A 16,264-nucleotide genomic window follows, 5' to 3' on the forward strand; every position below is an offset into this window, starting at 1 on the left:
TGTTCTCTTTTTATTCTCAAGCCTTTTGCCATATGCAGTTCCAGCTTTTACTTGCCATGCTATTAAGCAAAGTCCTTGAAAAAAATTAAATTCTACCTGTTTCATGAACTACTTCAACAAGGTTGAACAGATGTTTCTATGGGGTTAGTTTAGCCTCAAGCCTAAACACTCTGTCCTAGCAGTAATCACTCAAAGGCAGGGTGCTAAGGAAACTTCAATCATTCTAAACCAACCTCGTAAAATTCTTTGTCCATTTTGTTGAAAATATCGAATTTCCTACCAGTTTGAATGAATCCCTACTAAAGAGGAGAACTCTCTTAAATTTTTGTAGGTGCAGAATGTGTGATGAGATCAGCCAACTAACACTAAACTCAAAGGTGCAGATAAAAGCAGGAGGAGGAGGAGACTGGAGATGCAACCTAGTTTAACAAAAAACAACAACAACAACAACAACAAAACCAACCAACCAAAAAAACAAACAAACAAAAAATCACTGTAAATTCCTGATTTTTCCTTGGAAGGTTCACCATTTCAGGGCAGACAGGCTCACAAAATCAGAATTATGTCCTCTTAAACAGAGGCCTTTTATTTCCTTCAGCTTCCAACCTCTAAGACCACTAACTTGTGTTTAACCTCAACAGTTCTTACAGAAATTCAAGTTATTAAGAGCTAAAGAGTCCATCACTTGCTGTGACAGTCTGAAAGGCTAGTCACTGCCCTTTGTACTTTATGTCTAGTTTGAACTACTTTGGCTTCAGTCACTAGTTATTAGTTATTACTACACTTTTGTATCTAAGTTTTGACTCTGTATTTCCCTTACGTAGATACCACAGTTAAGCCCTATCTCTTTCTTTTGTAAACTGTTATTGTTGGGATTGAATCACTCTCTTGTACTGAGACATCATCAGCAATTTTCTCATTTTCTAGGACTTGGCTTATCATTCCAAATATTATTTAAAATGAGTAAAAAAAGGACTCCCCTTAAAGACTCTTTTTATCATTCTTTGGGTTAATGTTTATAAATAATCACTCTCAGAAAATGATGATTAACCATTAAGTCACAGGAACTAGTGGACTCTTCACACATCCTTCAGACTGTGATTAGATGCCCTCTAGGAGAGAACTTTGCTGTTAAAAACAACTTACTGATTTGAATATTGTGGTAGCTAAGAACGAGTAACAGCTACAACAGAGTTTATAGATAAATGAACTGTAATTACAGGAAAAAGGTACATAATCCATTGAATTATTTTACCTTTACATCATCTTATGATCAGATAGATGTTTAACCATGAAAAATCACGTAAACAATATACATATGTACTGGGGACTGTCTATCTTAAAATTCTTACTTTATGACAACCTCTACAGCAGCTGATCATATTGCTTCCCAAGACAAAAATTAATACAAGAAAAGAAGGGATACATTATACAGCATGCTGCATGGGAAAAATATGAACCAGCATCAGCCCCACTCAGGGTAACAGACTCCTGAAAAACACCTTATAGGCGATACAAACATTTTCTCACAAAACTGACAATTTTCAGCAAAATATGCACTATAACACCATCTCTGAAGTATTATTGTGTATACGAGAATTCTTTTTCTCTGTAATTAAATGAATGCTGTACTGAGCATTATATGGTCACATAAGCAGTATAAACACAGGACAAAATGAATTTGCAAAGAAAAGTACTAAATCAACTACCAAAACCAGTTACAACAAGTAAAAAAATGTTGCAAGCATCTACACAATAATGTAGCCAGTCCTCCAATTCTTTACATTTTTATCCTACTCCCAGATAAAAGCAGAAGAAACATTTCAGTTTCAGGAGTTTAAAGATGTGACATAATTCGAAATAGCAAAAATCTTTAGTGTTGGAGAAGGACAAAAAAGGAATAGAAAAAAAGTCTTAGATAAACCAAAACTTTCAGACTCACCATGTTTTGTTACTAAGTTCTACTGTACATATGAAGGCGGAAAGCAGATGGAAAGTAATTTCACAGAAAAACAAAACAAAACAAAAAACCCACACAAAACAACAACAAAAATCCAAACCTTGTTAGTAAAAGATCAGCAGTGCTAGACAAAATATATGTTTCCTTGACGTAAATGAAGTTTAGCAGACTTTGTACAAATTTGGAAGGTGGCACAAAAAATCTGAAAAGACCTAAAAAAATAAAATAATGGGAAAAGGACAGGAGATAGAAAACTGTCCTTGGAGACAAAACTAAAAGAACCCAAAATCTTAAGCAGCATGAACTCAACATGGAAAGTTATTTGAAATTAGGACTCAAGTGCTTTAAAACCAAGACTACTACAGCAGAGAAATACTGCTTTTAAATGTCTGGTAAAATATGTCTTAACCAGTTGGTTTTTTTAACTACTATGAGAATAAGGAAACTACTATGAGAAATGGAAAGCAAATACCAAATTAAATTGATACCTAAAAATTACTCAGTCTAAAAATATTCCTTAATCTAGCAAGAATCAGTTGAAGCAAATATCTCCATTCCAATGAATACACCTTTTCTATCACTGTTTCTGAAATGTCACAAAATATAATTAATATTGTATCAAGCTAATATAACTTGGAAATGGAAAAATCCAGGATTTAGAACAAAGCAGGAAACATTTCCCAGACTATTTATCTAATATAGTGAAATCAGTGAAAAAGATCCTTTTAACTACATCCTGGGCTGCTTTAGGAAAGGTATTGCCTGCAGATTGAGGGACACAATCCTTCTCTACTCTGCACTGCTGAAACACATCTGAAATGCTGCACTAGTTCCGGACTCCCCCGTACAACACTGTGGTGGTTTGGGTTAGGCCTTCCTTGGTGACCAGTTTGTAACCAAGGGTCCAGATTTACCCAGTATTCCCCACGATTTTTACGTAAGCCTGACTATAAGAAGAAAGAAGGAGAGGCCTTTGTTCTCTTTCCTTCCAGCGGCTTGGAGGTGCAGGTTCCCTGCTGTTGAGTCTGCCATGTTGGGGAGCGAGGCCTGGTAAGGCCTTGTCGACCTTGGGAGGCGGAGGTTGCCGGTGATCGTCCCGGAGCAACTCTCGGTTGTCCCAAGGAGAGTGGTGGGACATTTTCTTTGCTAACTCTTTAGTTACTAGATCTCGGGCTATTTATTGTGTATATTTTATTTTGGTTTTGCTCCCTTTCCCTTCCCCTTTCCCTTGTGAAATTGTATATATTTTAAATTGTATATATTTCAATTGTAACATAAGTGTAAATATATTTATATATATCACTTTAGCTGTCTCTCTCTTGTTTCGGGTTTTCTTAGTTAGTTGTTTTTCTCCCTCTTCTCCCTGAGGTTTTGGGGGGGGGGGGAGGGGACAGACCTCTGGTGGTAAGGTTTGGAGATTTGGCAGGGAGCCAGCTTCAAACCATATCAAACACAGATACACTGGAGCGAGACCAGCAAAGGGCTGCAAAGACATTTAAGGGCTTGGAGCATCTGACATCTGAGCAGAGGCTGAGAGAACTGGGACTATTGATCATGAAGACTCAGGGTATGGTGGCAGGAGTCTTATCATTATATTAAATGCCTGAGGGGAAGAAAGACCTTGAGTCAGTCTTCCTATTTCTGTTCATTGATAAGATAACATACAACAGGCACAAACTGGACATCTGAACTTAAGGAAAAACTTCCTTACTCCAAGAGGGGGGTCAAACACTGGAACAGGTCCCAGAGAGGATACAGTCTCTGTCCTTGGAGATACTCAAAACTTACTGAATGTTGCCACAAAGTAATCTGCTGTAGGTAATACTGAGCACTGGTGTTGGACACTTCTAGAGGTCCCTGCCAATCTCAACCACCCCGCCATTCTGTGAAGATAAATCAAAAGTACACAACAAATGAATATGCAGAAAGTGCATGTGTATATATTTACATGTTAGTTACCTCCCACAATAGCAATGAACAGCTTATAATACGAGATGTGAGAAATCATTATGAGCAGTATGTGGTTGAGCAAGAATTAAGAGCTCATGGTCTCAGGGGTTTCAGTTTTGTGTTCTAAGGAATTCCTTTCTGATTCAATTTGCATAAAACAGCCAAAATTTATCATCATGAAACTGTCAAAACCATCAGGGCCACAGCCATGACAAATTTGTGAAGGCTGACAACACGTGATATTACTCATTCTATTGACAACTACTCAAAATTTTGAGCATACTTAAACATCTTCAAGCTGGTTAAAATCCCCCTGCAGATGAATAAAATCTTATATAATATGTTTCCATACACGATAGCATACACTTAATATGCGGCCTTCCTTATGCAAAGACACAATACTAAAACAATGCCAAATCAACAGGTATCAGAAAATATCAATATCACTTGTGCACCAAACTCTAGTCTCATAAAAACCAATGTGGAGAAAATAAAGAGGAAACGGGTTACTTTACTCTCTCCTACTTCTCCAAGGTAGTGTCATCTATATCTAAGTTTCTGCCCAGTGTGGTCTTGGCTAAATTCTTAAAAAAAAAACAAAAAAACAACTATACAAAACCCCATGATGAATACTTCACAACCTTCCTAAAGATAAATGCAATTTATTAGCAAAATTGACCCCTGAACCTCATTTAGTGTCCTAGTGGATATCCACACTGTCAGACCTCCTGCCTTTTGCTCAGCTTCCCTCAGCTGTGGTTGACAGCCCTGAGGAATGGAAGGCAAGGAAGGGGAAGCCTCCCACATCAAAGCTGATGTCCTCCTCTCTGTGCAAGGGAACCCATTAGAGCACTCTCTCCAGCAACTACAGAGAAACCACATCCCCCAGTATTACTGACAGCAAAACAACCCTGGTTGCCATTATGAGTATTTTGGCCATAAACAGAAATCAAATCCAATGTCAAACTACCCTTCCCAGAAGTTCTGCCACAGCCCTTTACTTTCCAACACAATACAAAGTTTATGCCCTTTCACTCTGTAACATCTCTTCCCACACCCGGAGACCGCTTCCACATCTTTCTTGGTCTGTTCTAGTCTGAGCAAACTACTTTTTCCACCTGTCCACACTGACACATTTTCTTCCAGACTTCTGAACATTCTTCTGTTACTTTGCCCTGGAAGATTCTCCCATGTGCTCAAACCATTTCTTACATCTAATGCACAAAATAGATGAAGACCAAATAAAGTGGAGTGGAATTATGTGACAGGTGAAATATGTCTCTTCTAACCATATACCCCAGGAGAATGATTATCTTTATTGCAACTGCACAGCGCTACTGACGCAGGTTAAGATTCACCTAAAAATTTGGGATTCCTTTTTCTGTAATTATGCTATTTTGTATTTATATAGAGAAGGATTTAATCAAAGCACAGTACTTTTCATTTTTTATCCTAAATGGCATTATCCCTTTTACGTTATTTCTTTAATTTTTCTAAGTCATTTTAAATTGTAAATTTATTCTTCACAGAACATAAATCACCTCCCAGCCTGGTACTCTCTGTAAAATTAATAAATGTACTTTCTATGCCATTGGTATCATCCATGACCTTAACAAAACAAAGATGTGGTGAGCTGACCCTGGACGGATCCCAGGTACTCACCACAACTACTGTATCGCTACCCTCCTTGAATGGACAAAGGAGAGGAAATATAACTAAAGACTCGACACTAAAGTACAGGGAGAAATCACTCAACAATTACAGTCATGGGCAAAAGAGACTCAATCTGGGGAGATTAATTTAATATACTGCCAATCAGAAGTCAGAGTAGGATATTTAGAAATACAACGAAATCTTAAAACACTTTCCCTCAACCCTTCCATTCTCCCCAGGTTCAACTTCTCTCCCAAATTCCCTACCTCCTTCTCCCAGCAGTGCAGGGAAACGGGGAATGGGGCCTGTGGTTAGTTCAAGATTCGCTGTTTCTGCCACTCCTTTCTGCTCCGGGAAAGGACTTCTCACCTTCTTGCACTAGCATGGGGTGATCCCCACGGGAGACAGTGCTTCACAAACTTCTCAAACACAGGTCCTTCCCACAGACTGCAGTTCTTCATGAACTGCTCGAGCATGGGTCCCTTCAATGGGATGCACTCCTTCACGAACAGACTGCTCCCCTGTGGGTCCCCCACAGGGTCACAAGTCCTGCCAGCAAACCTGCTCCAGCAGGGGCTTCTCTCTCCACAGGTGCTGCCAGAAGCCTCTTTCAGTGCAGGCTTCCCTCAGTATCACAGCCTCCTTTGGGCACTCTCCTGCTCCACCGTGAACATTCATGGGTTATAAGGGTACAGCCTTGGCCAGCAGCAGGGTCAAGCTTGGATCTGGCTGGCACTGGTTCTACTGGACACATAGGAAGCTTCTGCCAGCTTCTCACAGAAGCCACACCTGCAGCCCCCAAAACCTTGACACACAAACCCAATATAGAAGGTATAATCACATCTGGGTTTCTTCGACTGCACTTCTGCCTTTGTCAGTGCACTGAATGACGGTGCTCACTTAAGGAACAGTTCAGTATTTTGTCTAACCTTCCTCCCTTGAGCTTTAAGTACGACCCCAATGTTTCTCCCAGTCTCAGTTCTCCTCCCCCATACTTTAGTGCCTCTCAATCATCCTCTCCTATTTCCTTCACAAGCGTCTAGTTTCACTTGACCTCATTTGACCCTGAGAGCTTCTAGTGCCATCCCACTCCCTCCCCAAGCTGTCCTCATTCATCCCTTCATTCCAAGAGCTTTCGCAGAGACACTGCAAACTCAACTCCTTGTTCTCAACTTCCTCTTGTCCACACTGCCCCAGTCCTCTGGTTTCATTCATCCTGCCATTACAGAACAAGTATGGAAATAACAAAGCCCTTGAGCGCTTTCCTTAGACCACACCCCCTGTTGTCCACTGCCACTGGTCACTCTAACCACAGTCCTGTGGTGGAACAAGCAGAGTCAGCTGTTCTGTGGTGCTGGCAGGCATGTCCAAACAACAAAAAGAGCACAGCATGTCTTGTACAGGTAGAATCACTTGAGATTCTCACATACTAAAACTGAAATTGATACCTGACCCAAAAGTAGACTTTACAAACTATCTTGTTTCTTATCCAAAACACAGGGACATCATATGACTGTGTGTTCGCGACAATATAGATCTATCTATACCTCTGGAGAACAACTGAAAAAGGTGTTACCAGAACAAGCTGCTTCAGCACTTGTCAAAGTTTGAAGATGTGCAACAAGGGTTATTCTACAATTTCTGTAGGCCCCACTCTCACATTGGACCACCTCCAGCAAATTTCTCATGGGGAAGTATATCTACCACCATTTGCCATAAAGCAAAACTTAAAATTTATTTATCTCCTGTCCCAGAACAGCAAATAAATGCAATTAAGAACAATCAAAGAAAAAATACTATATTATCTGCACCATGCCTCTTTTCTAGAAAGCTAGATTGCTTTATTTGTGTGGGAATGGTAAACTTTCTTGGTATTCCTGTCAGTAGCAATCTCTAAAAATCATGATTCTCTGGAATTTTCTGAACTTTGTTCTTAAAAATGTTTCCTCTGGACATCACTAGGTAGGCAAAATCTCAGCTTCTCAAAAGGAATGTACTACTAGCTTTGAAAAATTCAGCATCTGTCTGAAACAAACCAGGTAATAGTTTTATCTTTCATCACAAGAAAATGCAGGTATAGGTTGATATCCTTAAAGAACTGGACTTCCCATCTCAACATATTTCTATTCCTCCCCTCCTCCTTCAACCAACTACCTCACATAGGTAAAAATTCAAGTTTCTGGTTATTTTTGTGTAGTCCTCTCACAGTTATTCCTTAGGGAGTTATCCTAATTTTTATGACTACTTAAAACAGTCATCAGAAAGAAAGACAAGGAAAATAAAACTAACAGAATAAAGAATGAAAAGACAAAAATTTAAAAAAAATCTTTAATTGCCCAGAGAATTATGTTCAGAAGATAATGAAGAAGAACTTACAGCTCTTCTGCAGGAATGTACATTCAACCTACTTGATATTACTGAAGTTGGTGGGATGATTCACTTGAATGTAATGCTAGAATTCAAGAGATATAACCTATTTAGAAATAGAAACAATGGAGAAACAATGAAGAACAAATGGTACTGTGTGCCAAAAAAGTCACTGTCTGTTTCTGACTCACTGACAACAGAAAATCATGTCTTAATAAAGAAAGTACAAGTCAGGATACTAGCCAGGGTTTGCTACAGATACAAAATCTCACACAGCAAGGTGGTTAAGCATCTATTGCTTCTTTTTGGAAATAAAGGTTTCATTATCACAGTGGACAAAACACTAAGTGAAATAACCTGGAGTTTTCATGCTGCCATTATCAGAACGTGCTCAAAGTTTCTAAAAATTGAGGACAATTTCTTACACTGAGAAATGTTAAATCCAAGCAAAGGGAATGCTATATTCAACTTCATCCAGACAGATAACAAGTACCCCACTGTTTCATAGAGAACTAACACAGAACAAATACCATTCCTGCCCCCAGGTCTTAGAATCAAAGGACATATTCCCAAACACATCTTTGCAAAACAACTTTAGCGGTCCCACCCCCTACCCATGCTGTGTCCCTTCAGCTAACAGAACTGTTTGTCGCAATGCATGGCGAACCAGTTCAGGGAATCGTATCCGAGTTAAACCAAAATGGGGACCCAATCTGAGTTAAAATTACCTTCCTTTCTTTCTTTCCCCTCACCCCCCCTTTTGTTTTAGTTTTTTTGTTAAAAGTATACTTTTAACTTATCAATTCTCATATTTGGTTCATTACCTGGTACAACCAAGGTGACAGAACAGGGACACAGCTGCTGCCTGAAAACTTTTTAGCCTGATTTGTCAATATGGCCAAGAAAAAGCAAAAGGAGGACTCAGTAAGTGGTCACTGGGGTAGGAAATAGTTTATATTTCCAAATTTCAAACTCTGCTATTCCAAAATAAAAATATTTAAAATAAAATCTAAAAAAAACTCAAAAAAAATCTGATTTACTGATTAGCACGTATCATACCCAAGTTTGCATTTATAGCAGCTTTGTTGATTTTGATGGTTGTGCTTGCTCTGAGATGTTTCTCCTTGGCTTGGAGGTTGCCAGCTATGTTAACACACTGCTGCAGCACAGGAGTTATCAACATACAGAGACACAATTCTCTTTTCATTCAGATTTTATTTCATAAGATTGAATCATATGCTTCAGTGGGGAGATATTCTTTGAGTACAAGGACCATTATTCAAGACAGATGAAGACTGGGTGCGTGAGCACACCTATTTATCCCTCATTTCACTAAATTTTAATAATGCCTTTATATAATGGTTCTTTTCCTACCAAGACTTCCTGTTAACATATCTCCTTTGAAAATACTTCCAATTTTCTTTTTGATTGTGGTGCTTGCTTTTATTTAAATGTAGTCCACTTAACATCTTATTTCTTGAGATGGGATTGTAACAAACATGTTCTGCAAGAGGAATGACATGCCCATTTGTTAGAAAAAAAACTAGATGCTTTCAAGATTGGTTGTATATTGTGCCTAAGACAAGAAGGAAGAATGCAAAGCAAGAACATGATTTAGCATCTTCTTCAGTTAAACAAGGAGACTGAGATTTGCATGTATTGTATGCTAATCGCAAGAGAGGAGCCCCGAAGAGAAGATTCAAGGACTCCCTGAAACAACATCTCAGTCTTGGTCACATTGATCAACATAACTGGTCTACTCCGGCCTCCAATCAGGAGGCCTGGAGACACACCATCTATAACGCTGCTGATGCTTTTGAGAAAGCACGCAGGATCACTCTTGAGGAGAAAAGACAACGCAGAAAGAATCGTGTCTTGCAGAATATACCACCTGAGGAGTCTTTCTGTTGTGCCTTTTGCAATCGGATATGTCTATCTCATATGGCCTTATTAGCCACCAGCGTGCTTGTAACAAATGTGGATAGAGCCTTCCTTAATCTTCGTTCGCAAAGCCCAGCCATGAAAAATGCTAATCACGCTGCACAAAAATATGACAGCCACTCAAATGTGCATTTCAAGGCTTTATAAAGCCTGGTTCGCAGAAACTTCAAAAGAAACTATAACCACTACATTATTTGTTGGGTTTGGTCTTCAACACAACATTCAAGACAACTTGAAGAGCACCTGGCACACTGACAACATGATCAACCAGAACTACCCTGTTCGTCTTCTCAACAAGCAGTTACTACTCCAGAAACCAAGACACCGAAGTAAAAAACAGCTCCAAAGTACAATAAACCACCTAACTCTCTTCATGCACCTAAAACAAAACAAGAATGAGGTCCATTATGCCTGTTCCTAAGCCAAAATATACTTCAGTTAAGGGGTAACAAGAAACTGGAGAACACATTTTTCCCATATCCCACCAGGAGCTTTCATCACTGACACTGCATAAAGCTGACATGGTGAAGACAGCTCAATCGGTCAGTATAGTATGTACATTGTAGCTGAAATCTTCAGAGAATTCAAAATAACTATCTTAAAAGATTTAATTTCAAATGGAAAATGGCAACTTTAAGAAGCTTGTAATTTAGACAAATCCAGACTAGCTGTCTTCGGAAATCGTTCACAATTTCCAAAGCTATCTTCCCATTAAATTTCATATTTCTTATCTACATCTTAGAGATGCCTAAGGGTACTTAAGAGTAATCAAGAATATTTTCAATACAAGCAAAAACATTTTTCAGTATGTCCCTATCAAAAAAAAAATTTAGTTTAAACTTTGAGTTGAAATTGACAGTGAACAGAAAACTTCCTTATTACCAACTGATAATAAACTACATTAAAAATTGCAAAAACTTGAACAAAAATATGATGGGTCTGACTTTAAATGCACATGCACCAAGAAACATAAACATTAACATTCAGTATTACTAGTGCTTCAGGTATGAACCTGCTTCCAGTCAACATGTGCAGTACAATTGACAATGTATACAGCTAATTCTTCTTTTAACCATCATCCCTCTTTCTAGACATGCAATAAATAAAATTTTCTTTCATTTGCCTGCCTGAGTGTCCTCATTCCAGCTGGGTTAGATTTAGTGTAGCTGGTACAGTGCTGTGGTTTGGATTCAGAACGAGAACAATGTTGATAACACACTGATGGTTTGGTTGCACTTAAGTAGTGCTCGCTCTAAGCCCAGAGCTTTCCTGTATCTGACGCTCTGTTAGCAAGGAGCTGCTCAAAATGGTGGAAGGGAGCACGGTCAGGAAAGCTGACCCAAACTGGCCTAAGTGACATTCTATACTCTAGAACATCATGTCCAGCATATGTCCTCTTCTGGGGGAGCTACCTAGAAGAGGAGTTGATGGTTGTTAAAGCACAGGCTGGGTATTGGTAGCAGGTGGTAAGCAGTTGTACTGAGCATCACTTGTCTGTCTTGAGTTTCATTTCTCTCTCTCTCTTCATTAAAATTATTATTATCATTAGTATTATTATATGTTGCTTTCTTTCAATTATCAAACTGTTCTTATCTCAACCCACAAGTTGGACATTTTTTTTTTTCTGATTGACTCCCCATCCCACTGAGGCAGGGGGAAAGTGGAAGGGAGTGAGCAATCAGCTGCACGGTACTTAGTTGCCAACCGGTGTTAAACCATGACACTGAGAATAAACTCTGTCTGCTGACAGAAGAGTTTCCTAAATTAACCACACACTAAATATTATTCAGCTAATACTATGTTGCTAAGACAATACTTATTTCACCTAAGTATTAAAAATCAATACCTAGAATACTCAAATGTGTATACAGCAAACTTGGCACAGAATTGGTCCCCTTCAATTTCTGTTGGCCAACGGGAACCTGGAAATGCACAGAAACCACAGTAGCAGAAACACCTAAAATTAGCCTGATGAGCTGTGCAGAGTTTATCTTTCTCCTTAGGATACACACTCAATAGAATACAAACTGCAGTACCAGAGAGGTTTCACCAAGCTGGAGGCAGATACCCTCCAGGACAGTGTAACAAGAATAAAAGCAGTTATACAAAGACTTCACTAAACCACAGAGCAGGACATCATCCTCACCAGCAGTATCATTACTAATTAACTCATTAACGGTGCAGATTTCTCAGGAAACTGGTAGAGAGGTTTCATCACAGTCAGTTCAAGTACAAGATGACTCAGGCTGCAGATTTGCTGAAGTCCATATGATACAACACTTTCAGCCCTTCTCCTGTTTCTAGGTTCTCCACTAACCCCCTCCAGGCCCACATCATTTCTTACAGAACCATTTGGGTTTTGAGGGAGGTTAAAGTTCATCTAGTCCAATGCCCCTGCCATGGACAGCAACACCTTCCACTACACCAGTCTGCCAAAAACACCATCCAGCCTAGCCTTCCACTTCCAGGGATGGAGCACTCATAGCTTCTCTGATCAACCTAATCTCATGTCTTAGCATCTTCACTGTAAAAAAATTTTTTCCTAATATCTAATCTAAACATGTCTTCTTTCAGTTTAGAACCATTACTCTTGTCCTATCACTACTACTCACAATGGCACTCCTGACAGTGAGTCTGTAGCTGGAGGCAACTTGTGGTCCCAGTCTAATTCCTACAAGCGGTCAGCTATCAAACAAAAATCATTACCAAAACTGGTACTAATAAGTATCTGACGGTAAGCTCCGTCTTTTCACCTTCCAATGAAACTCAGTCACATTACAAGAACAGTGTAAGGAATGCTGTGAGTAGTTAAACATTAAGTTCTCAAAGTCCTCACTCCAGAGCCTTCCTTTCAAAAGCATTCCTTTCAATGCACATTCTACCTACAGCACATAAAACACTGAAAAATAACCATGAAAAATAACCCTTTTTAATCCATTAAATTGTAAAGTGGAATTGTGAAATTCCACTCAGTGCAAATCTGTGAAACTGATCTACAGGTTAAGTAGATATCTGTACAATTAGACTTATAGAGAGAAAAAAAATCCTTCTAAGGCAGCGAAAAATTAATAGGGCAGCATTAAGTTTTTTAAGAGGATGTTTTCATGCCCACTGTTAAGCAACTTGTTTCAGTAAGCGAGTGGAAAAAAATTTAAAAAAAGATATCCATTCATTCTTTGAATGTATGCTTTACTTCAAAGAATTCCAGTAATCTATTGTAAATCTAAAAAACTCCTCAGTCACAACAGCACATTGCTCCCCAAAGGAACAGTGGGTCAAATTCAAAGTACCAGCAACAGAGTTGTATTCAGAACTTTTTCTATAGAGCCTGGAATGGGCAAAACCTCCAAAGTCAGTGCTGAGTCTTCAGGGGGAAAAAAAATAAGGTTGTGAACTTAAAAGAAGGGAGTTTAAAAGATAAATCCCCACTGAGTAATTATAAGGAGAAGCTCTCCCAAACGTTTGCTAACTCGAACATAAAAGGCAATTCAGTAAAGACCATGGTCAAGTCAACTTGCGGATTTAAATATAGCCATAATTGGCTACAATCACTGAGAAGGCCATCTCAAGAAAACAGACAAAATCCAGGCACTGGTGAGAAAACTCCAATAATTAAAGGCATTTCACTAAGGCAGAAAGCACTCTGAGTGTGCGCTGTGCTTCTGAAATGATGATGCCCTTGTCCACCTCCAGCTGCTCTGTACTGTTGGCCTGCTGGAAGTTTTCATCTTATTCCTATGCCTACCCATATCTGCTAAAACCTATTTCAGACAAAAAGTCAGGTCAACTTGAACACAATAAATATTGCATCTGTCTTAACCCACCATGTTTTGACAGAGGTGGGCTGGAGAGTGCCCAGACTGACATCAAGGGTGGCAGGCATATCAGATCTCCAGCAGACAGGCAGGCAGTAAGTACTGGTAGTGGCTTCAGCCACAGAAACACCCATCACCTGGAGGCTCTATCTGGAGCTTTCCATGGGAAGATCAGTACTCTTTTTTTTTTTTTTTGAAAGAAAGTGTAATAATACCTGAAACACTCAAAAGACCAAATCTGTTCAATTCCAAATCCAGAGAACCATACAAAGACATGATGTATTTTAACACTAGTAGCATTCTGTGACACACCCCAAGCTGCTGAGTATCTCCAATTGTTAAGATTTTAGTTTTCCCTACACAAGAGCTCTTTCACTTTTTCCTACATTTAACCAATATGCTATCATAAGGCTGCTCTGCCACTGGTAGCGTAACATGCTGCCACCCTCTTTAACCCACAGTCTCAATTAAGGATTCCAAGAAAATACAAGCAATTACTAAAAGAACACCTTTTTGCTGTACTACTGGTACTATGCTTCTTTAAAGGCAAATATTGTCAACACCCCACTCTTTACTGTCACCAAATCACTGCACTGTTAAGATCAAAGACATCCAGTTAGCTTTATAATTGCTGTCAATTTTATAATACTTCTTTTGTCAATTATAGTATTGTCCTGTGACCTGCTCACTCAAACTTACTACCCTAGCAAAAACTTCATGCAGAAATAGTGTAAAGTGGAAGATACAATTCGTGAAGACTTGACAAGCTGGCTTACATGGTTCGGAGCAGTTTGGGTCATGTAACACCACAGTTAAAAGTTAGCTATCTGGGAAAAAAAGTGGTTCATTCTCTCTCAAAAGAAGGCAACAATTCTTTAAAAAGCAAAGTGAGCGAGTTCTGAAAAGGAACTATAGATGCCTAGCATCTCCTGGTTTAGAACTACAGATTTTGAGTTATCTCATTGACAAACCAAAAACATATAAAATTAACAATTTAAACTGGAAAATTATTTGCCTATATCTGTACAATTCAGAAATGACAAATATTTCACGCAGTTTTTTAAACTGCCAGGACAACTACAAGAAACTTAAGTCCAAAAAAGTTTTCAATCCCATCTGATCAGGAAAGCAAAATTAGGAGACAAAAATTACTACTCAAGCCCAGATATAAAAAGTCAGGAGTCAAGCAGTGACCTTTTCTCATTTATGACTGTACAGGAACCTCGGGTTAGGTACCAGAGAAAACTGCCAAGTCTTGTTTCCCAAAAGCAGCTGGAAGCACCAAAAACTGCAGCAATGACTGTGAGAATACATTCCGAAGAACAAAAGCTTTAGATTATTTAGAAAACTAGAAACGGTAACTGTTATTCCCTGTTTCTGGTTCATGCGGCACCCGTGACACTGGGAAGCAGTCGAGAAGGTGCCAACACGTGGAGCAACGGCGGGCAGAGCGCGGTGACAGTCGGAGCCTGTAGGGCCCGTCCTGGGCGGTGACACTGCGGCCGTGTTGCCCATGCACTGATATGGGCACCTGGATACTCCTCACTCCCGGCTACTTACTCCTCCACACCCGCTCCTGCGGCTCTCCGGAGCCCGGCCACAGGCAGCCGCCACCGCCCCGCTCCGGCCCGGCCGCCGCTCCGGGCTTGACGCCGCGCATACCGGAGGCCCAGGGGCCTGGTCCCTGGGCAGGGCTAGCGAGAGGCGACCGGGCGCCACCGCCCCAACTCCCCCGCCGCGGCGCCGCTGGCGGGTCGAAGGCCGGGCGGCCGCCCCCTCCCGCCGCCGCCCGTCCCGGCGCTGCGGGGCCCGCACGTACCTGCGCCCGTGGCCGGCGGGAGGGGCGCGCGCGGCCGCTCCGGGCCCAGCGCCGCGCGCGGCGCCGCCCGCCCCCCGCTGCCGCTACTTCCGGGGTCCGCGCGCGGTGACGTCACGCCTGCGGGCGCGGCGGGGAACCCGGAAGCGGAGCGGTCCCGCCGCCCCCGGCCCGGGCCCGGGCCCCAAGTGCGGCGGGCCGACCGCGGTCGTCGGGGCGCTGCCCACACAACGGGGCTCTCCTGGGAAGCGTTTTTGAGTAGTTCTGTTGGAATAAAGCCTCGAGAGAAGCGGCGAGCTCCTGGCAGCGCCGACACAGACCGGGCGGGTGCCGGCATCGAGACCTGGGCCGGTTGCTTGGGTGCTGGTGGATCTCACGGGGAAAGTGGCGCTTCTACTCCGAGCTCTCCGTTTTGATCACTCAGGAATGTGGAAATAGAAAAGACTTTCAATATAATTTTTCATGTCGGATGTTTCAGTCTTTTTCAGAAATAGATGAGAACTGTCTTGCACTGGCCCACAGTAAAACACCGACCACCACAAGCAGTCCCAACACCTTTGCACTGTCACAGAAAGAAATACCTTGAGTTTCATTTCAAGGATGCTCTCTTGAAGAGCTTTCCAGACTTCTCATGGTTTGGTCTGCACAGGATGGTTGTGAGATGTTCCTGTCCCAAGGATAACTGAAATATGCCACGTACCATGTGTGCAACTGAAACGTCTCATCCCCTCTTAGTTCCCAGTCATGACTAATGGCCAAATC

At 40.9% G+C, this 16,264-nt stretch overlaps 1 protein-coding gene across 1 annotated transcript in view; it reads right to left on the reverse strand.

The window, feature by feature from the left end:
• Window positions 1–15,556, reverse strand: part of FAM172A (family with sequence similarity 172 member A) — a 202,224-nt gene extending 186,668 nt beyond the window's left edge. Inside the window, exons 1-3 of the mRNA XM_032676697.1 lie at window positions 15,506–15,556; window positions 4,421–4,494; window positions 3,749–3,843 (exon numbers count right to left, since the gene is read on the reverse strand). Coding sequence (XP_032532588.1) covers window positions 3,749–3,842 — 94 coding nt within the window. The 5' untranslated portion in view covers window position 3,843; window positions 4,421–4,494; window positions 15,506–15,556. The remainder of the gene's footprint in view (window positions 1–3,748; window positions 3,844–4,420; window positions 4,495–15,505) is intronic.
• Between the last annotated feature and the right edge of the window lie 708 nt (window positions 15,557–16,264).

The sequence above is a fragment of the Chiroxiphia lanceolata genome, chromosome Z (genome assembly GCF_009829145.1).
Source record: "Chiroxiphia lanceolata isolate bChiLan1 chromosome Z, bChiLan1.pri, whole genome shotgun sequence".
In the NCBI taxonomy this organism is placed as follows: domain Eukaryota; kingdom Metazoa; phylum Chordata; class Aves; order Passeriformes; family Pipridae; genus Chiroxiphia; species Chiroxiphia lanceolata.